Raw genomic sequence first — 25,919 nt, 5'->3', positions numbered from 1 at the left:
AAAAGTACGTGATCAGACATTGCTGTTTAATGCCGAGCCTCCTCTGGCTGGCACTGGATTTATTTGTAGTCTCCGGGCTGACAAGCTAGCAGCTAACAAGTATCTCCATACACAGTGTGGATCTGCTCCTAATCGCTTCCATTTCGGCAAATAAAATAATTTCTTAGTATTTTTATCACTGAAGGACGAGGCTAAACATGCTACATTCAGGGAGCAGGGAAACAGGAGGACTTTGAGGGCAAAAAGCTAAATACTTAAACGAGTAGTAGATACTAGTTTAAGCTTTTGTTTAGTTTTTTTGCACAATTGACTTTGTTTTGATCAAACAATGTATATAATAAAAAGACAATAAGAAACTATTTGACATTTTTGTGTTGACATTGTTCATATGCTTTGGGGGACGGCATGGCGCGGTTGAGAGAGTGGCGGTGCCGGCAACTTGAGGGTTCCTGGTTCGATCCTCACCTTCTACCAACCTCGTCATGTCCATTGTGTCCTTGAGCAAGACACTTCACCCTTGCTCCTGATGTGTCGTGGTTAGGGCCTTGCATGGCAGCTCCTGCCATCAGTGTGTGAATGGGTGAATGTTGAAATAGTGACAAAGTGTCATGATCCGTGGTCCGGATCATGTTTTTGTATTTTCTGTTAGTTTTGGACTCCTTAAAGGCCTACTGAAACCCACTACTACCGACCACGCAGTCTGATAGTTTATATATCAATGATGAAATCTTAACATTATAACACATGCCAATACGGCCGGGTTAACTTATAAAGTGAAGTGTATTTTAAATTTGCCGCTAAACTTCTGGTTCGAAACGCCTCTGAGGATGACGTATGCGCGTGACGTAGCCCGGCGAACACGGGTATGCCTTCCACATTGAAGCCAATACGAAAAAGCTCTGTTTTCATTTCATAATTCCACAGTATTCTGGACATCTGTGTTCGTGAATCTGTTGCAATCATGTTCATTGCATTATGGAGAAGGAAGCTGAGCAAGCAAAGAAGAAAGTTGTCGGTGCGAAATGGACGTATTTTTCGAACGTAGTCAGCAACAACAGTACACAGCCGGCGCTTCTTTGTTTACATTCCCGAAAGATGCAGTCAAGATGGAAGAACTCGGATAACAGAGACTCTAACCAGGAGGACTTTTGACTTCGATACACAGACGCCTGTAGAGAACTGGGACAACACAGACTCTTACCAGGATTACTTTGATTTGGATGACAAAGACGCAGACGTGCTACTGTGAGTATGCAGCTTTGGCTTCTAAACATTTGATCGCTTGACCGTATGTGCGCAACTTTTTTTTGCAATGTACGTAACTTTTTAAAAATATATAAGCTTTATGAACCTTGGGTTAGGTGAACGGTCTTTTGGGCTGAGTGATTGTGTGTGTTGATCAGGTGTTTGAATTGTATTGGCGTGTTCTATGGAGCTAGGAGCTAGCAGAGGAGCTAGGAGCTAGCATAAAAAACACGCAGGTGTTTTTATGCAGGATTAATTTGTGGCATATTAAATATAAGCCTGGTTGTGTTGTGGCTAATAGAGTATATATATGTCTTGTGTTTATTTACTGTTGTAGTCATTCCCAGCTGAATATCAGGTCACCCCCGGCTCTCACAGCATCTTCCCTATCTGAATAGCTTCAACTCCCCACTAGTCCTTCACTTGCACTTTACTCATCCACAAATCTTTCATCCTCGCTCAAATTAATGGGGAAATTGTCGCTTTCTCGGTCCGAATCTCTCTCACTTCATGCGGCCATCATTGTAAACAATAGGGAACTTTGCGTATATGTTCAACTGACTACGTCACGCTACTTCCGGTAGGTGCAAGCCTTTTTTTTATCAGATACCAAAAGTTGCAATCTTTATCGTCGTTGTTCTATACTAAATCCTTTCAGCAAAAATATGGCAATATCGCGAAATGATCAAGTATGACACATAGAATAGATCTGCTATCCCCGTTTAAATAAAAAAAATTCATTTCAGCAGGCCTTTAAGTTCCTGTTTGTGACACCTCTGAGTTTGTTTTGGTTGCTATAATTGCTCATTGTGTTCACCTGTCTCTGATTAGTGTTCGCCCGCTCACCTGCTACCCGAGCACTAATCAGAGGCATTACTTAAGCCTGCCTCTGCCAGTCAGTCGGCTGGCGTCATTATTTCCTTCATGCAACCTGCTACGGAAGTTGTTTGTTTCATGCCAAAGTTTCCTGAGTATTACTTGTCTCAAGTCCATGCTAAGTGTTAGCTTCTATGTTTCCTGCGATAAGTTTTTGCCTTAGTTTCCACGTGCGATCGGCATGCATCCTTTTTGCTTGTCTTGTGTTTTGCATGATTTATGGAGAATAAATCATTCCTACCTTCATGCTTTCGCCCGGAGTTTTCCTTTTGCAACCTCGCAGCAAGCTGCAACCCCGCCGTGACACAATGCGCTTTGAGTACCTTGAAGCTCTATACAAGTATAACCTGTCATCATCTATGCTTTTGTAAGGTTTGCAAACACAAACATTAGTTTTTTACTCAATATGACAGTCGTGTTCTTAGAATCCTGAGATAATGCGAAAAAAGCAATAAAAAATGTATTCAAACATAATTCCTAAAAGAAACATACGTTGATTGGCAACACTAAATTGTCCCTAGTGTGTGAATGTGAGTGTGAATGTTGTCCGTCTGTGTTGGCCCTGTGATGAGGTGGCGACTTGTCCAGGGTGTACCCCGCCTTGCGCCCGAATGCAGCTGAGATAGGCTCCAGCACCCCCCGTGACCCCAAAAGGGACAAGCGGTAGAAAATTGATGGATGGATAAAACATTCAAAATGTCTAATAATGGCTGAAATAATGTATCTTTGTGAGTTTTACTAGAAACGTATGCTTTTGTAAGGTAGTATTACCATATCTGAGTTATTGTGCAGAAATATGGGGACATAACTACAAATGTGCGCTACATTCACTAACCGTGTTACAAAAAAGATCAGTTAGAATAGTACATAATGTTGGATATAGAGAACATACAAACCCTTTATTTATTGAGTCAAAAATATTAAAGTTCGGTGATTTGGTAAAATTGCAAACAGCTAAAATGATGCACAAAGCAAACTATAACCTGCTACCAAAGGATGTACAATAATTCTTCTCAATAAAGAGGAGAAATATAACCTTAGAGGAAAATCTAATTTAAAACATTTATATGCACGTACAACACTTAGAACCTTTAGCATATCAGTATGTGGAATTAAATTATGGAATGGATTAAGTAATGAAGTTAAACATTGTGCTGATATGATCCAGTTTAAGAGGTTGTTCAATTTAATGGTGCTTACAAAGAAGAAGAATTATGAGAAATACTTCCAACCTTATTGAAAATAAGATATTCTTCATCTCAGTATGTTAATAATGACTGAATTAATTAATTACATGTTACAAAACTGTTGTGTATACTAATTCACAGATGTTATTTTATTATAAAAAGGTCAGCAAATGAATGTATATATTTGTAAAAGCTCTGAAGTGGGAAAGGGGTGGGATTAAATAAGCTTTGCTTCTTCCTACTCCTTTTCGGACATGATGTAAAGTGAAATGATATGAAACGGTGTGATGTATTATACTGTAAGTGTGTTCATGTTCGAAATAAACTAAAGAAAGAAAGAAAAAAAGAAAGAAAGAAAGGTTTGTGTTGTATTTTCAATTGCACTCCACATAGATATATATTTTCTTATGTGTACTTATTTTTGGTACTGTAGCCCTTTTTGCATTTTGTACCAATAAACATGTGACCTTTATGTTTGCACGTTTCGTCAGCATAAATGTAGTTTGAGAAGTCGATTGACAAGCGTCCCTCTTTAAGAGCATCATTCTCAAAGGCATTAGACTTGCAGTCTGCTTTGCTCATGCTTTTACGTAATGTCAGATGTCTTACTCATGTTTTCATATTTGCCCTAACATTTGCTAAATGGTGCAGGTCAGCTTTATTACGCAATTTGGAGATTTTAGTCAGAATGTGGTTTGTGTGTGTGTGTGTGTGTGTGTGTGTGTGTGTGAGAGAGCGACAATTGCTGGTGGATCAGAAACACATTGCTTTTCATGCCTTCTCTTTGTTGTGTGCAAAAATGCCTGTCATTAAAAAATATATATTTTGTTGTCTGTTCCGTCTGAGCAGAGGTGGCTCCCTACCTACGGGGGGTTGGAGTGGCGCAGCAGGTGGTGTTGGAGGGAAACCGCCTGGTGCTGACCTGCTTGGCTGGAGGCAGCTGGCCCATGCAGTACCGCTGGTTTCTCAACAGCAGCAACATCACCGACTGGACGCCACAATACAGGTCAGCCGGCGCCAAAAGTGACCGCTTTGGTCTTACAAGCCTATGGTGGGGGTTCTCAAACTGTGGTACGCCAAGGAATCACTTGATTAAAGTACAGCGTTTTATTTTCCTTTATTCAAGCACAGTGTTACTGTTCAAAGTACTAAATATATTTGCTAAATAAAACCTCTGCCTTGTTTTCAATGAATACATAGACCTACTCCACTACAGTAATTTATTGTTGGTCATTATGGTTTTTTCTTAGGTGGTACCGTAGTTTGAGAACCACTGGTCTATGGGCTTGATCTACTAAAGGTGTACATGTACTAGGATTGTACGGTATACCGGTATTAGTATAGTACAACGATACTAATGAATCATATTCTGTACTATACCGCCTCTAAAAAGTACCGGCCTCCCGTCGTCGTCACGTAGTGTCATTGCTGGTTTACGAGCAGAGGAGCATGTTCAGCAGCGCACAATCACAGAGTACTTACAAGCAGACACAGTGTGTAGACAGAAAAGGGAGAACGGACGCATTTTGGCTTAAAAACTAACGATAAAGGTGAAGTTATAACACTGAAACGCCCTCAGGAAGAGGTGCTTTAAGACATGGCTAGCTAGCTAGCTAGTGGCTAAAGTCCATCTGACGTCTGCAGTGTTTTAGCTACTTCTCAATCACTAATCCTGGTCTCCATGGCGACAAATAAAGTATGTTTCTTACAAGTATCATCCCTGCAGGACGAGGAATAGCTAAACATGCTTCACTACACACCGTAGCTCACCGGCGTCAAAATGTAAACAAAGGCCATTGGTGGATCTACACCTGACATCCACTGTAATGATACCAAGAACAAGCGCGTATCGAGTCGATATTTTTTAGCATCACAAAATCTTATTTTGTTTTTTTTAGATTTATATTATTTTTGTAGAGTCAGGGAATATGTCCCTGGACACACGAACACTTTGAATATGACCAATGTATGATCCTGTCACCCACATATGCGGTCCTCTCCAAGGTTTCTCATAGTCATTCACATCGACGTCCCATTGAGGTTGTGAGTTTTTCCTTGCCCTTATGTGGGCTCTGTACCGCAGATGTCATTGTGGCTTGTGCAGCCCTTTGAGACACTTGTGATTTAGGGCTATATAAATAAAACATTGATTGATTTAATTGATACGCAAAAATGCATATGTATGTGGTCAGACTGCAGATATCAACAGTATGATAGTTTTAGATACGGAAAAATGTTGTTTCCAATGTTTTTTTTGTTTTATTTTAGCACAAACCGAGTAAGAAAGAACATTTCGACAGAATGTGTTCGTCTGGGTGAAGGAATATAGTCAATAATTGGTATTTTTATTATTCTGCTGTTTGTATGCTTCTCTCCGTGTCCCGAGTTGTTTGGTAGCAGCCGAGCTGTCCCTCTTGGCAAAACTGCCGTCGTGAAATAAAACCGTTTTTCAGCATCATTCAAAATAGTCGCCAACGTGGGAGCACTAATACACTTGGGTAAAGGAAGAGGCCGAGGCAGCAGAGGGGTGTTGCGTAACGCTAGACGCGAGAAAGTCGCTACTATGACAGACCGGCAGTTCGCTGTGATCTTTTGCTTGAATCAAATCAATAATATATGGCGAGTCTCAGCAGCAAAGTGGCCTTGACTCCACCAAGTTTGATGACTTCATCCCCAGTCCTTCTAACAACCTGACAAAGAGAGACAAGGCATGTCTTTTTACAAGCTGTTGGAAACTACTGGAAGAGTGAACAGTACTTTCTTCACCAGTGGCTTGCACGCCTCAGGGTGTCATACTATATTCCATATTAATCCATAAGGACTCATACTGAATATTAGTAACTAGAGATGTCCGATAATGGCTTTATATATGGCGGGGGGTGTATATTGTAGCGTCCCGGAAGAGTTAGTGCTGAAAGGGGTTCTGGGTATTTGTTCTGTTGTGTTACGGTGCAGATGTTCTCCCGAAATGTGTTTGTCATTCTTGTTTGGTGTGGGTTCACAGTGTGGCACATATTTGTAACAGTGTTAAAGTTGTTTATACGGTCACCCTCAGTGTGACCTGTATGGCTGTTGACCAAGTATGCCTTGCATTCACTTGTGTGTGTGTGAAAAGCCGTAGATATTATGTGACTGGGCCGGCACGCAAAGGCAGTGCCTTTAAGGTGTAGTGGATTGTCCGAAGCTTAAGCAGGCAACAAAAGTAGTTTAGTACAACACATTTATTTACCCATTATCAGAAGTGCAGGTTGAATTAAGTTGTCCGTGCAAGCAGACACAATGTACTCCAGAGCACACAAGACACACACAAGCCAAAATCACTGTCGAGTTCCGGTCTTCTGCCATTTTTTATATGTCTCTTGTGCGTCACTGTTTTTTATCTAGTGCGTCATGATTGTTTTGTTTTGGTTTTGTCTGTTCCAAAACAACCTTGTATCTCTTAGTCATATTTGGAAATTCTAAACATTCTGTAGACAGGTTGGCATAACTCCATATTCACCTTCGTCCCACAACTGGTCCATTCAATGGCACAAAATAGAAGAGAATTGAAAATGAGCGGACATTCTTAAAAGACAAGAAATATAGGTCAAAAGGTCAGAAATTCTACGACAAAGGTTTATTGGCGCTCTGTACTTCTCCCTACGTCCGTGTACCACTCCGTACAGCGGCGTTTTAAAAAGTCATACATTTTACTTTTTTAAACCGATACCGATAATTTCCGATATTACATTTTAAAGCATTTATCGGCCTTATCGGACATCTCTATTAGTTGCCAAGGAGGCCGAGATTCACTTGTAGTATAAGTTAGCTAAACACGGGCCTTGTTTACACTGCAGGTCAATCCCGATTTTTTTTGCCCATTTGCGACCTGTATCGGATTTGTCTTGACATGTCTTGTGTGAACAGTGCAATTCCGAATGTTTCATATCCAACCCAGGTCAATTTCGTATGTGGATATAAATCGGATATACAGTATTTGCGATGCGTCCTCAATGTGACGGCTCCGTCGCTCAGGTCGCATTCATCCGACGAGAACGTCATCAAAAAGTGAAACGCGTCATAAATATTCGCCAAAATAGAGGGTAACAAAATCAATAGTTGACAACGGAGCAGAAAACAGGTGAAGAACATATGATTTAAAGTTAAAGTACCAATTAGAGATGTCCGATAATGGCTTCTTTGCCGATATCCGATATTCCGATATTGTCCAACTCTTAATTACCGATTCCGATATCAACCGATACCGATGTATACAGTCGTGGAATTAACACATTATGTATCCATGAAAGTATCCATGAAAGTTTATGAAAGAGTGGAAAAACAATTTCAGTGTGGTTTAAAGGCCTACTGAAATGAAATGTTCTTTTTTAAACGGGGATAGCAGGTCCATTCTATGTGTCATACTTGATCATTTCGCGATATTGCCATATTTTTGCTGAAAGGATTTAGTAGAGAACATCGACGATAAAGTTCGCAACTTTTGGTCGCTGATAAAAAAGCCTTGCCTGTACCGGAAGTAGCGTGACGTCACAGGTTGTGGAGCTCCTCACATCTGCACATTGATTACAATCATGGCCACCAGCAGCGAGAGCGATTCGGACCGAGAAAGTGACGATTACCCCATTAATTTGAGCGAGGATGAAAGATTTGTGGATGAGGAAAGTGAGAGTGAAGGATTAGAGGGCAGTGGAAGCAATTCAGATAGGGAAGATGCTGTGAGAGGCGGGTGGGACCTGATATTCAGCTGGGAATGACTAAAACAGTAAATAAACACAAGACATATATATACTCTATTAGCCACAACACAACCAGGCTTATATTTAATATGCCACAAATTAATCCGCATAACAAACACCTCCCCCCTCTCGTCCATATAACCCGCCAATACAAATCAAACACCCGCACAACACACTCAATCCCACAGCCCAAAGTACCGTTCACCTCCGTAAAGTTCATACAGCACATATATGTCCCCAAAGTTACGTACGTGACATGCACATAGCGGCACGCACGTACGGGCAAGCGATCAAATGTTTGGAAGCCAAAGCTTCGTACTCACGGTAGCGCGTCTGCTATCCAACTCAAAGTCCTCCTGGTTGTGTTGCTGCAGCCAGCCGCTAATACACCGATCCCACCTACAGCTTTCTTCTTTGCTGTCTTCATTGTTCATTAAACAAATTGCAAAAGGTTCACCAACACAGATGTCCAGAATACTGTGGAATTTTGCCATGAAAACAGACGACTTAATAGCTGGCCACAATGGTGTCCCAATATGTCCGCTACAATCCGTGACGTCACGCGCAAACGTCATCATACCGAGACGTTTTCAGGCAGAATATTTCGCGGGAAATTTAAAATTGCACTGTACTAATCTAACCCGGCCGTATTGGCATGTGTTGCAATGTTAAGATTTCATCATTGATATATAAACTATCAGACTGCGTGGTCGGTAGTAGTGGGTTTCAGTAGGCCTTTAATGGATTTTTTTTTGTAGCTATGCCTACCTTTCACCCACCTGGCTTAAATATCTGCCCCATTCATAATTGCCCTGTGATTGACTCGTGTTCAAGTGACAGTCGAGCATTTGTGGGATATGATCCGGCTCCCCACGACCAGAAGCAGGATAAGGGACAGATGGTTCTCTTGAAATACAATATTACAAACCATTTGTAGCAATGACGACAATAATATGTCGATTCAGGGGAAAATGTAATGATTTGATTTGAAGAAAACCATCCTCGATACAGTAGGTCATGATGTAATTAGTGTTATTTTTCATTAGCACGATGATCAACAACGTTACTGCTCTTTATCAAAACAGACATGGAAATGGGGGTGAGTAGGGAAGACCCAAATGTTAAGGTGACTATACCTCATAAGACATTTTAAGTGTTTGAATACATCATGCTAAGACTTGGGCGGTGAGTAAATGGTAAATGGGTTATACTTGTCAAGGTACTCAAAGCACTATTTCCACATTCACCCATTCACACACTGATGGCGGGAGCTGCCATGCAAGGCCCTAACCGCGACCCATCAGGAGCAAGGGTGAAGTGTCTTGCTCAAGGACACAACGGACGTGACGAGGTTGGTAGAAGGTGGGGATCGAACCAGGAACCCTCAGGTTGCTGGCACGGCCACGCTCCCACGCCGTCCCACTTGAGTAGCAAATTTCACATCATGACAGAAAGTCAAAGTTGAAGTCATTAAGTGCAAATAGCTACACATGCTAGGACAGTGTATGACGCACTTTAATCAGGATAATATTTGGTCCTGTTCAACATCAAGCAGAATTAATCTTTATTCGCTGCAAAGCTTTGCCAGATATGTTTGAGCACTGATTAAACAACCTATTTTTTTTTTTTTTTTATCTTTCTTGTGTTAATTAAACACCCTTCGAGAAAACGTTGCAACCTGTTCTGCCTGCTCCACTCTTCAGCAAACATAGAACTAATTGGCAACGGAAAAAAAACAACCTGTTTCAATGTCCCCTTTTTGTTTTGTCACCCTCTATAAAAAGTCTTGTTGTGTTGCACATGTGGGGAGCACATCTGTCTCACAGCCAGGTGGTTCTGGTTTCTTAAACGCAAGCCGGGATAGGCTCCACTTTACCTTCAAAATGTGGTATAGCACATGGATAGATACGACAGATAACCCATATTTATGCATACACTACATTGCTCAAGATTTTGAGAAATTAAAAAATGAACAGTTCACACTTTTGCCAAAAATCTATACACTCTAACAAAAAATATACACATCTATTGTAGGGATGAGTATAATACCAACTGGTATGTCTTTACTTAACTGTAATTTAAGTAAAATACACTACCTACTGCAATTCTGACCCATGCGTACAATTACAACTAGAGATGTCCAATAATATCGGACTGCCGATATTATCGGCCGATAAATGCTTTAAAATGTAATATCGGAAATTATCGGTATTGGTTTCAAAATGATCGATATCGGTTTAAAAAATTAAAACTGAGGACATTTTAAGACGCCGCTGTGTACACGGACGTAGGGAGAAGTACAGAGCGCCAATAAACCTTAAAGGCACTGCCTTTGCGTGCCGGCCCAATCACATAATATCTACGGCTTTTCACACACACAAGTGAATGCAAGGCATACTTGGTCAACAGCCATACAGGTCACACTGAGGGTGACCGTATAAACAACTTTAACACTGTTACAAATATGCGCCACACTGTGAACCCACACCAAACAAGAATGACAAACACATTTCGGGAGAACATCCGCACCGTAACACAACATAAACACAACAGAACAAATACCCAGAACCCCTTGCAGCACTAACTCTTCCGGGACGCTACAATATGCACCCCCCCCCCGCTACCCCCTAAGCCCCCCACCTCAACCCCGCCCCCCCAACCCCGCCCACCTCAACCTCCTCATGCTCTCTCAGCAAGAGCATGTCCCAAATTCCAAGCTGCTGTTTTGAGGCATGTTAAAAAAAAGAATGCACTTTGTAACTTCAATAATAAATATGGCAGTGCCATGTTGGCATTTTTTTCCATAACTTGAGTTGATTTATTTTGGAAAACCTTGTTACATTGTTTAATGCATCCAGCGGGGCATCACAACAAAATTAGGCATAATAATGTGTTAATTCCACGACTGTATATATCGGTATGGGTTGATATCGGAATCGGTAATTAAGAGTTGGACAATATCGGAATATCAGATATCCAGCCGGTCAGACGTGGCCCAGGTGGCATCCTGACCAGATGCCCGAACCACCTCATCTGGCTCCTCTGACAAAAAATGGAAAAAAAAAATACTATAATTTTTTTCTGACAGTAATAATATACTCATAATATAATGCAATAAATAAGGATGGCTACTTTTTTGGCACCGATTTACGTAAAATTCAATGGTGCCTAATACACTACCTGGGTTTCACATGACGTCACACCAGGTTGCCGACTCAGCCGGTTCTTAGCACTTCGGCACTTGGTGATCACTCCAGCAGCACTGAGAGGAGACCCGACCAAACTACTACTAGCTAATGTTGCATGTTTCAATGCCAACAGAGCAATTGACTCAAAAAACGCTGCAACGCAAGTTAAGTACAGCTCCACTTTACCAAAAATTCCGCTAGCTTGAGCTGATGTACATTGACTTTGCTATTGACATGCTACTGATTAGCATTAGCTATTTTATATGGCGATTTCAATGCCTCTAAATGTGTTATGGAAACTACAACTACATTTGAAGATAAGAGTTACATTTAAACAGCTGGCACGCTTTTTAGGTAACAAGAAAAATAATAAAAACAAACCATAAACTATTTACTACTGCCATCTAATATCTTAGACTTGCAACTGTAATTGCAATTTAATGTCATATAGTACTTGCAAATGAGCAATATAGCAGTTATCGTAATCAGCAAATTTTTACATTTTGCAATAAAAAATAGATTCTATTATCAAAAACAATTATTTATCAACACACATAAAAATGCCGAAAATTAGTACCGTCGAGTACTAGTATCGATTTCCAGGTACCAGGAATTGGTACCGTACGGGTTCAATTGTGAACAGTACTGTTATGTTTGGGAGGGAGTGTAGACGGCACAGACCACAAGAGGGCGTAGTTGCTCTATGATTTATTTTTATATAACCACTATATATATATATAAATAACAAAATAATAATATAATAAACAACAAGGGAATGGAGTATGACAAAATCCAAAGGGGTGTATGGTGTGAGACTATGTGTAGGAATTAATGAGTGTTGGGCGAGAGGCGGAAGATCAGGAGGGACAAGGCAAACTTCGGAGGTCCGTGATACGTGCGAGTGGTCCGGAGAGGCGCGAGGGGGTCGAGATCCAGGAAGGCAGTCGAGATTTAGGGGGAGTCCAAGGGAGTGAGACACACAGCTCGAATCCAAGGCGACGGAAGAAAACACTGCGGGGGCACAGGGACAAATGAGCATGGAAGTGGGAGGACACTGAAACGAGAGAATGCACAAGGAGCTTTGTCAGTAGGGAACAGATCATTACGTTCTGGCCCGGAACGCAGGTCTGCACTTGCTTAAGAAGCCCAGGAAGATCATCACCGACAGGTGCGCAGATTGCAGATTGACTGCAGTCGGAGTGACGCGCGCAAGTGCGCTCTTGAAGGCGCAATCAACAGAGCGCACAGATGAGTGCGCATTGGCACGCAGCCGGGCCATGACAAGTACCCATCCTTAGCAATAGGTGCTGTTGCGTTCCGACCGGTCCTTCCTCCAAGGGAATTCTAAGTTGCTGGTCAATCCCAAGTTCTTTTGGATGACCTGTAAGCTGAGTATGAAGGAACGCCAGGACAGTATAGGTATTTTGCAATTTATTCCAAAGCTTTAGGAGACCAACCTAAAAACAACACATTCAATCTGTCTACCCCGGTTGATCTAACACTTTTACGGAAGCGCCCTCTTCTTCAATCTGCCAATAGCCCCCACCCTTCAGAAGGAATACACAAGTTCATTGTTCTACTCAGGATGAGATAAAAAAAAGGAGTACTCCAACTCCCTACATTCCCAAACTCAAGGTAACTCAAAGTGCATTAGCGGGCATAAGAAGAAGAAAAAATAGAAAGAGTACAAATGGAAAACACTACCTATTTCAAATATGACTATAGAAAGAAATAACTCTTAAATAAGTATATACTGTATGTATATATACTGTATATCTCCTCCTTCAGTGCCTGCCCCTTAGAAAGTCAACATACAATTGTATAACATGGACAAATCATGATAAAGTGCATTTTTTTCCGCTTAGAAATCATACAACTAACAGTTACCTATGCCTCCAGATGAACCATGAAGTCACACATAAACATTACTCATTTTGTCATCAAGATATCAAACACTTTCTCATCAGTCCCTTGGCTTTACATTCGCTGTGGTCGCCGCTATTAACGCTCCGTGTCGGCTTTGCAGCGTAGGCAGCTTAGTACCGCTTCCATAAATCTTCATGTTAGTGCAATTTAAGGTGACTTCTCAGTTATACATTGTAATAAAGGTCGTCTTTGACCCCCCCCCGTGATTAATTTCTGCCGAACACGTTTTGCAAACTATGAGTAGACGTCTCCCTCTGACATACTAAAGAACGCCCACACTGGTGACTGCCGCGCCGTGTTGCTTTTCCCTGCAACACAACAGGCCACACGCAGTATTATGACATCACAAATATGCGACCATACCGTAAGGGAGGCGGCAGGTTAGCACGACAGAGAGACCAATGAAAAACACGAAGACGATAAGCCTTTGTTAGTATGTGCTCATCTTTAAGGGAGAGCTGCTATCTGAAGTCAGGTTCCTGTTTAAACCGAGCCGTGTGAGTCTTTTACGTGTAAGACGCACACTCACAGACAATGCACACAATACACAGCATGTGTGTACACATATGTTGTGTGTGCAACTTTGGCACGGTGCACCGACAGCCCGGGCGTTAAATACTTGGCTGGCCTGTTCTTCATAATGAGGCCCCGAGCGATGTCCAGTTTGTCTCGCTGGTTTGTGTGGACATCATCACGCGTGTGTTTGTGAAGTGGTGCTGATCTCACGCCATAGTTGCCACCAGAGAGTCCAATAAAACACCCTTAATTACCTCTCAGGAATAGAAAATACAATCGGTGTGTCTTAACGTCGTAAAATTCAACTTTTCTTTGGAGGGTTTTAATGCCAGAATTAAATACATATGAAATTAGACATGAATAAATTGTACATTATTCATTGAAATATTACAATTTGAATACTATTGATGATAAAAGCATTTTGTATTTATTTATTCCACTGCACTGCTTTTAAAAGCACAATGAAATGAATAATAAAGGAGAGATGGATGGACTTAAGCATCTTATTGGTTACTCTTGAATTTGGCAACTTGTTGTTGTGATTTTCATTATAGTTCAACCAATGAGATGTTTGATCTTGCCTTGATATGCTTTTTAGATGTAAAAGTGGTCAAATGTGTACTTTTGTATATATGTACAAAAGTAAATATGTAAATATATATATATATATACGTACATTAGTGTTGTCCCGATACCAATATTTTGGTACCGGTACCAAAATGTATTTCGATTCTTTTCGGTACTTTTCGATACCTTCCTAAATAAAGGGTACCACAAAAATGTCATTATTGGCTTTATTTTAACAAAAAATCTTAGGGTACATTAAACATATGTTTCTTATTGCAAGTTTGTCCTTAAATAAAATAGTGAACATACTAGACAAAGTAGTAAGTAAACAAACAAAGGTTCCTAATTTAGCTTCTGATGTATGAAGTAGCATATTGTGTCAATTATCATTCTATTATTTTGTCAAAATTATTAAGGACATGTGGTAGAAAATGAATTATTAATCTACTTGTTCATTAACTGTTAATATCTGCTTACTTTCTCTTTTAACATGTTCTATCTACACTTCTGTTAAAATGTATAATAATCATTTTGGATACTTTACATTAGTTTTGGATGATACCACACATTTGGGTGTCAATCCGATACCAAGTCGTTATAGGATCATACATTGGTCATATTCAAAGTCCTCATGTGTCTGTTTTTAGAGGCGGTATAGTACCGAATATCATTCATTAGTATCGAGGTACTATACCAATACTGGTATACCGTACAACCCTAACGTATATACATATGAACAGTGGCGGCTGCTGGTATTTCAAGTAGGAGAAGCTAATTTGCAGCTACTCTCGAAACACGAGCAGTCTCCAATAACAGATGAAATACATAAAGATGCTAGATTTTACAAAGAAAACGTCAGAATTGTATTATTCTTCGTATTAACTCAACAACGGCATTGAAAATGCTCTGTCTGTGGGTTGTATTTAAAAATCGCAGATTCAATCTTTTTTCTGTCAATGAAAAGGAGATTCAGCCTCAGGCAGATCATCCAATCATCATGCGGAAGCTCAGCGTCCAGTTCATTCACTTCCAGAGACGTAGAGTCTCAGATGGGCGGGGAAAAGTTGAGCTTTTAACCAATGACTGTCTAGTTTGACTGCAATGGAACAACCCTCTCTATGCTCTCCCATTGAAGTCAATAGACGCTAGGGGTGCACAAAAATCATTTCACATCCGAATTGCGATTGTTATTCATTCCGATTCTAAATCGATTCATAATTTTCAAAAATCAATTAAAAAAAAAAACTGCCGTATTTTCCGGACTGTAAGGCGCACTTAAAATCCTTTTTCCCCCTCAAAACTGGACAGTGCGCCTTATAACCCGGTGCGCCGAATGTAAGGAATAAGTTTAGTTGAGCTTACCCACCTCGAGGCTATTTTATTTGGCACATGGCGTAATGATAAGTGTGACCAGTAGATGGCAGTCAAACATAAGAGATAAGTGTAGACTGCACTATGGTGGCAATATGTCTAAAGTAAACAACACCAACATTTTAAATGTTCCATTGAAAATATAGAACATTACACATGGCGCTCAAAAATCTATCAACATGTTTTAGTACGACTTTGGTAAGCTATGAAGCCGCACCGCTTGAAGGATTGTCGGCGCATTAAATATAGGAGTATTATTATGGTGTGTGTTGTCATGTCTGTTCATGTTTTTGTTTTGGCCATGTGTTTGTTTTTTGGACTCTTTTTAGTTCCTGGTTGCACTTCCTTGTTTGTTTGTTTCCATAGTAACTCATCAGTTTTCACCTGTCCTGTCACGCACCTGTTTCACGTTTTGAGTCACGCACCTGTTTTCACTGATGATGTCACTATTTAAATCTGTCTGTTTCTGTTGTTCGTCCTGGCGACCTCGCACTTTTTCATCCCTCTACTTCATGTTGTTTAATTTTAACAATAAAAAAGGAATAAACAAAAAGCGCTCACAGCGGAGGTAAAAACTTGACTATGAAAACAAAAGGCGCGCACAAAGGCGGAAATACAAAACTTGGGTATAAACACAAAACTTGCACAAAGGCAGAAACTATGAACAATAAAACAAAAACACAAACTGTGGCATTAATAAACAAAAACTTACTTGGCAAAGAACTGTGAACATGACATGAAGTAGAGCAGGAGTCACCAACGCGGTGCCCGCGGGCACCAGGTAGCCCGTAAGGACCAGATGAGTCGCCCGCTGGCCTGTTCTAAAAATAGCTCAAATAGCAGCACTTACCAGTGAGCTGCCTCTATTTTTTAAATTGTATTTATTTACTAGTGTGACAGTCCTAACTGTAGTGCGGGTTCCCAGAACCATCCAGGGAAGACATTGTCGTGAGACGGTTTAGACTTCTTTATTATTTCAATCAGTCTTTTGCGTGCTTTTCAGCAGCTGCCTTTTTTCTCACGTGAGCACACGAATGCTTTCCTCCCGTCCGCCGTCTGCTTTTCAGCAGCATGTCGCCGTCGTTTGCGAGGCAGCAGAGGATGGTTTCCTCCCGTCCACCGTCTTTCTCCGTCTCCTCCCTTGATGTTCACGTCTCTCACCCTTTTATACGGTCCGAGAGGGTGATTGCACTGTCCACAGCTGCGCGCTCCACGCACCTTATGCTGATGGCGGCGTCGCTCCCAGCGCGCCCCACCTTGCCGCTCGCTCGTCCACGCCTCCTCGCCGCCATCTTGGAGCGGGCCTCCCCACAACTAGCAAGCTGGTCTCGCTTTGCTCGACATTTTTAATTCTAAGAGAGACAAAACTCAAATAGAATTTGAAAATCCAAGAAAATATTTTAAAGACTTGGTCTTCACTTGTTTGAATACATTCATTTATTTTTTTTACTTTGCTTCTTATAACTTTCAGAAAGACAATTTTAGAGAAAATATACAACCTTGAAAATGATTTTAGGATTTTTAAACAAATATACCTTTTTACCTTTTAAATTCCTTCCTCTTCTTTCCTGACAATTGAAATCAATGTTCAAGTAAATTTTTTTATTTTATTTTAAAGAATAATAAATACATTGTAATTTAATTTTTCATTTTAGCTTCTGTTTTTTCGACGAATAATATTTGTGAAATATTTCTTCAAACTTATAATTAAAATTCAAAAACAATATTCTGGCAAATCTAGAAAATCTGTAGAATCAAATTAAAATCTTATTTCAAAGTCTTTTGAATTTCTTTTAAAATTTTTGTTCTGGAAAATCTAGAAGAAATAATGATTTGTCTTTGTTAGAAATATAGCTTGGTCTAATTTGTTATATATTCTAACAAAGTGCAGATTGGATTTTAACCTATTTAAAACATGTCATCAAAATTCTAAAATTAATCTTAATCAGGAAACATTACTAATGATGTTCCATAAATTATTCTTTTTATTTTTATTTTATTTTACATGAGTTATTATTTCTACAAACATGGTGAAAAGTAATTCATGATTTGTTAAAAAAATGTTAGTGGCTAGCTAGTTAAAATGGGATGTTGTGATTTCACAAGACTGTCATAGAGGAGAAAATATAAAAATAAAGTGTTGCATTATCTGTTTCTATATATATTTAATGTGAGAAATCATTAAGATGATCAGTGTTTCCACAAAGATAAATATCATTAATTATTAATAATAACGTAGAGTTAAAGGTAAATTGAGCAAATTGGCTATTTCTGGCAATTTATTTAAGTGTGTATCAAACTGGTAGCCCTTCGCATTAATCAGTACCCAAGAAGTAGCTCTTGGTTTCAAAAAGGTTGGTGACCCCTGAAGTAGAGGGATGAAAAAGTGCGAGGTCACCAGGACGAACAACAGAAACAGACATATTTAAATAGTGACATGATCAGTGAAAACAGGTGCGTGACTCAAAACGTGAAACAGGTGTGTGTAAGGTAAGATATGTTATCTGGGGTTTTGTAATATATAATATTATGCAAAATAAACTTTTCTTACCTTCTGGTACCTGCTAACCTCCTGCATATGGGATTTGTATAAGTCCTGAAAAATTGCGCGTGTCCACGCCGACACCGTAGTTGATAAGTTTCAATCAATCAATGTTTATTTATATAGCCCTAAATCACAAGTGTCTCAAAGGGCTGTACAAGCCACAACGACATCCTCGGTACAGAGCCCACATAAGTTTCTTTTCCTCTATCTTCTTGTTGTGTGACATTCATCCTCCGCTGTTGCCATTTGTAATATAAAGTAGTGTAAAGTTCTTACTTATATCTGTCAGTAAACTCGCAATGAAAGCGCTAAAACATACCGGTGTGGTGAGTTTACATTATTCACCCAAGGAACTTTAGTTATTAGAGAGTTCCGGTCAGACAGTTTTTCACGGGACACATTTCCTGTGTGGTTGTTTCCGGATGAGGAGAGCCTGCTCCTTTTATTGATTTAAGTAAAGTTAGCTCCATCTTTTGACACTTCTTCCACTCCCGTCCTTGCACGCTACACCGCTACAACAAAGATGACGGGGAGAAGACGCTGCCGAAGGTGAGCCACATAAATAAGACCGCCCACAAAACGGCGCATCCTGAAGAGAGTGTCAGAAAGCGACTTGAAGATGATCTGTAAAACATCATCTATGCAACATTTTGACCAAAGAACCACCATTACATGTTATGTGGACCACAAGGAAGTGTTTTACATTTAGAAAAAAAAATTAATAATATGACCCCTTTAATGTGCCCTATAATCCGGTGCGCCTAATAAATGAAAAAATAGAGCATTCATCAGCAGTGCGCCCTATGGTCCGGAAAATACGGTAGTTTTAAATAATTGTTTTTTCCTTTAATTTTTATACCAAATATTACATGTTAAACCGAGACTCGTGTAGAATCAGGAATGGATTCCGAATCGGTTCGTCATCCCAGAAATCAGAATCGTATGATATCGTTCGGTACCCAAAGATTCACACCTGGAATGGACGCTCAGCTTTAACACTGTTCAACACAATGAATGAGAAGAAAGTCAAGTTAGCTGTCGCCAAAGCCGCTGATTCTGGACAAAAGTTGAACGCATTCTAGCGCATATTAGGTCAATGAAATGTGTACACAAAGTACATATTTGACCACACTGCAAAACCTGAAATCTAAATAAGATTAAATATCTCAAATAAGGGTGATATTTGCTTATTTTCTGTCTGATAAGATACTTCTTCTCACTAAGCAGATTTTATGTTAGTCTTTGACTTTTTTTAAGGGTTCTGGTCCTAAATTATCTCAGTAAGATATTGCAGCTTGTTGCTGAGATTTTATGACCTATATTGAGTAAAACATGCTAGAAACTAGAATATCAAGTGTTGCAAAGCTGTGTCATTAACACTCCCAAGTATAAAACTACTTTTTTAAAGTAATAATTTCTTACTTCAAGCATGAAAGAAAAAAATCATGATGCCGAGCGCATATCATTATGTCAAGATAATGGCACTAGCATTTACTTAATTTAAGAATATTTTTCAACATATTGAGCAAAAAGGTCTCTTTTTTTTTTATACCAAGAAAAGTGCACTTGTTATTAGTGAGAATATTCTTATTTTAAGGTATTTTTGGGTTCATTGAGGTTAGCTAATTTTACTTGTTTTGGAAAGTCTTGACAAGCCGAATTTTCTTGTTCTATTGGCAGATAATTTTGCTTAGTTCAAATAAAATACCCCTAATTTTTTATTTTTTTTTTCTTGTTTTTGAACACTGACTTTTTTTTGACGATTTTGGGGAAGCTGCTTAGTGGCCTTGTGGTTAGAGTGTCCGCCCCGAAATCGGTAGGTCGTGAGTTCCTAAGACTATAAAAATGGGACCCATTACCTCCCTGCTTGGCACTCAGCATCAAGGGTCGGAATTGGGGGTTAAATCACCAAAATGATTCCCGGGCGCGGCCACCGCTGCTGCTCACTGCTCCCCTCACCTCCTAGGGGGTGAAACAAGGGGATGGGTCAAATGCAGAGGGTAATTTCACCACACCTAGTATGTGTACGACTATCATTTGGTACATCACAAAAAATGATTCCCGGGCGTGGCACCGCTGCTGCCCACTGCTCCCCTCACCTCCCAGGGGGTGAACAAGGGGATGGGTCAAATGCAGAGGACAAATTTCACCACACCTAGTGTGTGTGTGACAATCATTGGTACTTTAACTTAACCTTAACTTTCTGTTGCAGTCCTACACACCCTGCCCCATACATACATAGCTTTAAATATGCAAAATCTCTTCATATTTGTTGTCTTTTATGCTCCTCCAGGTTGTTTATCCCGTCTCTGCAGAGGACAGATGCCGGCTTTTATCAGTGTACAGTGAGGAATCGAATGGGCGCGATCATACACGGGAGAACCGAGGTGCAGGTGGCCTGTAAGTACGCATCGCCGACGAAACCCAAACAAAGATTGTTGAGAGAGAAAGAGCATTTTGATAGTCATCTCTCCTCTGACTTCCCTCCAGTTTTGGGGAGGTTCGCAGCCGAAGATCTGAGAAAGACAGCGAGCCGAGGCCAAGCCGCCGTGCTCAGCCCGCCACCCCTCGCGTCCTTCCCGCAACCCCTCGTCACTTGGTACAAAGACGGACACAAGATTATTCCCAACGACCGAATGTAAGTGCTTCTTCGTCTCTTCCAATAGAACCCGTTCATGTCGACGCCTCCTTGGCAGTTGTCAACATGGCTGATATGGAAACAAACAATGCATTGTTAGCACATTTACTTAATATAATACACTTTATTGTCATTGCATTTAAAAAGTACAACCATCCAGTGCAATTGTGCAAGAGCAGACATACAATATACTGTTGCAGGGGAATACGAGACCGGAAGAATGATGGGGGAGCGTGGCCCTAAAAAAAAAAGCTCGGAAAGGTAAACATGTGGGTGAAGGAGGAAAAACAGCCCCCATGCTAGCCCTTCAGAGGGGGGCTCAGTCTGACATCATAAGCACATGTGAACCACATGTCACGGCACACAAAAAACTTGAGACTAGCAACAGTGGGGCAGGGGGGCATCCGGTTCGAGGCTGCCGCCGTCAGCCGTCACGAGGGGTTAAGGAGCGGGGGGGGGGGGAGTTGGGGGTACGTGTGCATGTCTGTGTGGAAGTCCATGAGTGCATGTTTTTGTCTATTGGCCTGGAAGTTGCTCTACTTGGCGTTCACGGAACAGAGTTCAACATCAGAGGTGTTCTTGAAGAAGTGACGAGGGTTCAGGGCGTCTTTCACTGGACTGGTCTCACTGGGATGTTTACGGCATGGCCTGGCCAAGGCCTTTTGCAAGGGAGTCACATTGTTAAGGTTTGTTATTGGTTTTGGGCGAGCAGACACATTGTTTGTCTGATGTAATTGTCCATTCTGGCTCTCAAATTGATCATGATTTCGCCTTGTAGAGCGGAAAGCTTCTCCGAGATGTTATCCAATTTGCAATTTTGCTTTTTTTTCTCCAGCTGTGTACAGCTCCACTAATGGACATTGGAGTGTTACTTTCAAAGGCAAAATTAAAGTATTGCTAGAAAAAATCATTTTATATGGGACTTTATTGTATTATATGTATAGTACATGTTCCAAAAAGAAAAAAAAGCATAAAACACAGTCTATTTAGATATACTAAATGTAAAAAAGGGAATAAATATTCAAAATAAGATGATTAAATGAAATCTAGTTTGGTTACGCCATCATGAGCGCAACACAAGGTTGTAAAAGTTTCAACTACAATTCTAAATAAAATGTCAAAAGCAAACTGAAATCAAATACACACAGCTTAAAGATTGATCAATACCTATTTAAATTTAGTAATACATAAATGTGATGATTTATCAAAATATAAAAGAAATATTCCCGAACAGAACGCTCATGATGGTTACACCAAAATGTAACACATGAATCGAGTTTTCCCAAGTTTTTGGGGCATTTTTATGCTATTTCCAAGCATCTCCTTTTTAGTATCGTTGATTTTAAATGGTCAAACTAATGCATATTATATATGCATGCCCTAGTAAACAAAAAAAAAAGTTGTATTTATTTTGATTGTTACATATTGAAGTACATTTGTGCAGGCGGGTGCGAATGTGCCCATTACCAGAGCTGTACACAGCTGCTTTCTGTGTGGAGTTTGCATGTTCTCCCAAAAACATGCAAAAGGGACAAGCGGTAGAAAATGGATGGATGGGATGGATGATTTAGGTGTCCAGTTTTTAAATGTGATATTTCATACTTTTATCCAACAAAGCTACTTTAGCAATTATTCAGTATGTCTTGACAACAATGACAAGAAAGCTTTTGTACAACTCTTTCCTCTTCTAAAATAGAATGCATGCAGGTTAAAGGCCTACTGAAATGAATTTTTTTTTATTTAAACGGGGATAGCAGATCCATTTTATGTGTCATACTTGATCATTTCGCGATATTGCCATATTTTTGCTGAAAGGATTTAGTAGAGAACATCGGCGATAAAGTTGCAACTTTTGGTCGCTGATAAAAAAAAGCCTTGCCTGTACCGGAAGTAGCGTGACGTCGCAGGTTGAAGGGCTCCTCACATTTCCCCATTGTTTACACCAGCAGCGAGAGCGATTTGGATCGAGAAAGCGACGATTACCCCATTAATTTGAGCCAGGATGAAAGATTTGTGGATGAGGAACGTTAGAGTGAAGGACTAGAATGCAGTGCAAGACATATCTTTTTTCGCTCTGACCGTAACTTAGGTACACGACAATACATCAGCGAAACACGGAGCTAACGTGATAGCATCGTGCTTAACTGCATATAGAAACAAAATAAATAAACCCCTCGACTGGAAGGATAGATATAAAATCAACAATACTATTAAACCATGGACTTGTAACTACACAGTTAATGCTTTCCAGCCTGGCGAAGGTTAACAATGCTGTTGCTAATGACGCCATTGAAGCTAACTTAGCAACTGGACCTCACAGAGCTATGCTAAAAACATTAGCTATCCATCTACGCCAGCCAGCCCTCATCTGCTCATCAACACCCATGCTCACCTGCGTTCCAGCGATCGACGGTGCGACGAAGGACTTCACCCAATCACAGATGCGGTCGGCGGCCCAGACACGGAGGAAGTTAAGGTGAGTTCGGCGGCTAGCGCGTCTGCTATCCACCTCAAAGTCCTCCTGGTTGTGTTGCTGTAGTCCGCCGCTAATACACCGATCCCACCTACAACTTTCTTCTTTGCAGTCTTCATTGTTCATTAAACGAATTGCAAAAGATTCACCAACACAGATGTCCAGAATACTGTGGAATTTTGAGATGAAAACAGAGTTTTTTGTATAGGATTCAATGTGTCCGCATACTTCCGTTTCAACGATTGACGTCACGCGCAAACGTCATCATACATAGACATTTTCAACCGGAAGTTTAGCGGGAAATTTAAAATGTCACTTTATAAGTTAACCCGGCCGTATTGGCATGTGTTGCAATGTTAAGATTTCATCATTGATATATAAACTATCAGACTGCGTGGTCAGTAGTAGGGGGTTTCAGTAGGCCTTTAATACTGCCATGCTGTTACTTTGTAGCCTATTTTGCACTGAACAGGAAGTCATTGTATTGCCGTGTAACTAGACAGTAGTTGTCGAAACACGCTAATCAATAACGGGGAAGTCAATACCTTAACACGCTCTCACACTTAAGCGGGTGCTGTTTTGTTTATAATAATAACACAGTGGACTGGGAATTGATGAGTTGTTGACATAAACGGCTTCCACAGTACATGAAAGTAGTGTTTCGCAGTTGCCATGAATAATATTAGCCTTGCAAGTGCTCAGTGGCCTTGTGGTTAGAGTGTCCGCCCTGAGATCGGTAGGTCGTGAGTTCAAACCGAGTCATACCAAAAACTATAAAAATGGGACCCATTACCTCCCTGCTTGGCACTCAGCATCCAGGGTTGAAATTGGGGGTTAAAGCACCAAAAAGATTCCCGAGCGCGGCTACCACTGCTGCTCTCTGCTCTCCTCATCTCCCAGGGGGTGGTTTAACAATATGCAATACAAAATTGTTGATTTCAACTGATGATTGGATGTGTATTATAACAGTTTCTTTACATGAATCGTAGAGATCTGCATGCCTAGCGGTAATGTCTGCAAAATGTCTGTATTTGCATTGGATGTCATCTTATGTAGAACTATTATTTTCTTACCACAGAAATGTTGCAAAGATTCAGGCGGGTTTTTGCCGGAAATCGATTTTGATACAATGTGCAGTTGGAAACCTCTCATCAGTAAAAGAGGTTGAGATTTCACACCCTGACATATCTAACCATTAAGAGCACTAACTGCTCCCAGGCGTGCTATCCAATGAGATTGTCTGTGGCCTCGCTGTACACATAAATGGTCAGTCTGCTGCTTTTTCACTCCTTTAATGCCACTTGCCAAAGCTCTATGGTGTCATTAGCAAATACGCTCATTTTTATCATATATATGGCCTATCAACCACCGGATTGCAACAGGTACATTATGTGTGCATTTATTCTCTGATTATTGTTTGATATTTATTGTTTTTGTACCGTATTTTCTGGACTATAGAGTATATTTGCTGCATTTTTCCATTTATTAGCTGCATATATATACCTGAGTTACCGTATTTTTCGGAGTATAAGTCGCACCGGAGTATAAGTCGCACCGGCCGAAAATGCATAATAAAGAAGGAAAAAAAAAACATATATAAGTCGCACTGGAGTATAAGTCGCATTTTTTGGGGAAATGTATTTGATAAAACCCAACACCAAGAATAGACATTTGAAAGGCAATTTAGATAAATAAAGAATAGTGAACAACAGGCTGAATAAGTGTACGTTATATAACGCATAAATAACCAACTGAGAACGTGCCTGGTATGTTAACGTAACATATTATGGTGAGAGTCATTCAAATAACTATAACATATAGAACATGCTATACGTTTACCAAACAATCTGTCACTCCTAATCGCTAAATCCCATGAAATCTTATACGTCTAGTCTCTTACGTGAATGAGCTAAATAATATTATTTGACATTTTACGGCAGGGGTGTCCAAACTTTTTCCACTGAGGGCCGCACATTGAAAAATCAAAGCTAGCAGGGGCCATTTTGATATTTTTTATTTTAAAAACCAATACAATATATGTATAAAAGAAATATACATTTAGGCTTCCACTCAGGCTTGATCCCGGGGACCCCAAAGGGTTTTGGTCCAAAAAATATAAAAAATGTGTCATTTTTCAGTATTATTATTTGTGTTATTATTCAAGTTTTTAAATCTCTAGATCAACATTAGGTCTGTCAATATAACATTTTTTAAAGATTTAAATTGTATGCTCTATTTGTCAAAGAAAACCCTTTTTTTTAATGAAAAAAAACACAAAATATGCAATATTTTCACCCAATAAAATTTTTAAGTAGGATATTTCAGATTATATAATAATTGGAGCCTTAAAAAGGTCAATAACTCATAACACCATTGATTTTAATTCATTATTATTTTTTGAGCAATGACACTTAAAAACTAATCACACTAAAATTGTAGGGGATCCAAAAGGGTCCTACTCATTAAAGTGTTAAAAAATAAATTATATATATATTTTTTTACTGTTTACTTTTAACACAATAATCTCGAGATCAACTTCAGATCTATCTGTCAATTATAACTTTTATTGTTGTTTAATCTTTTTTGTTTGTTCGTTTTAGGCCCTTCTTTAAAAAAAAACAGCTCGTTTTTTTACATGGCAAACACAAAAT

At 39.9% G+C, this 25,919-nt stretch overlaps 1 protein-coding gene across 2 annotated transcripts in view; it reads left to right on the top strand.

The window, feature by feature from the left end:
• LOC133634106 (protein sidekick-1-like) overlaps window positions 1-25,919 on the top strand; it is a 962,694-nt gene that overhangs the window by 479,425 nt on the left and 457,350 nt on the right. For both annotated transcript variants that reach the window (XM_062027111.1, XM_062027112.1), the window contains 3 exons: window positions 4,158-4,314; window positions 20,451-20,557; window positions 20,648-20,795. In XM_062027111.1, coding sequence (XP_061883095.1) covers window positions 4,158-4,314; window positions 20,451-20,557; window positions 20,648-20,795 — 412 coding nt within the window. The remainder of the gene's footprint in view (window positions 1-4,157; window positions 4,315-20,450; window positions 20,558-20,647; window positions 20,796-25,919) is intronic.

Source organism: Entelurus aequoreus, linkage group LG18 (genome assembly GCF_033978785.1).
Source record: "Entelurus aequoreus isolate RoL-2023_Sb linkage group LG18, RoL_Eaeq_v1.1, whole genome shotgun sequence".
Taxonomy (NCBI): Eukaryota; Metazoa; Chordata; class Actinopteri; order Syngnathiformes; family Syngnathidae; genus Entelurus; species Entelurus aequoreus.
The sequence above is the reverse complement of the archived record's forward strand: the minus strand, read 5'-3'. Positions and strand labels throughout refer to the sequence as shown.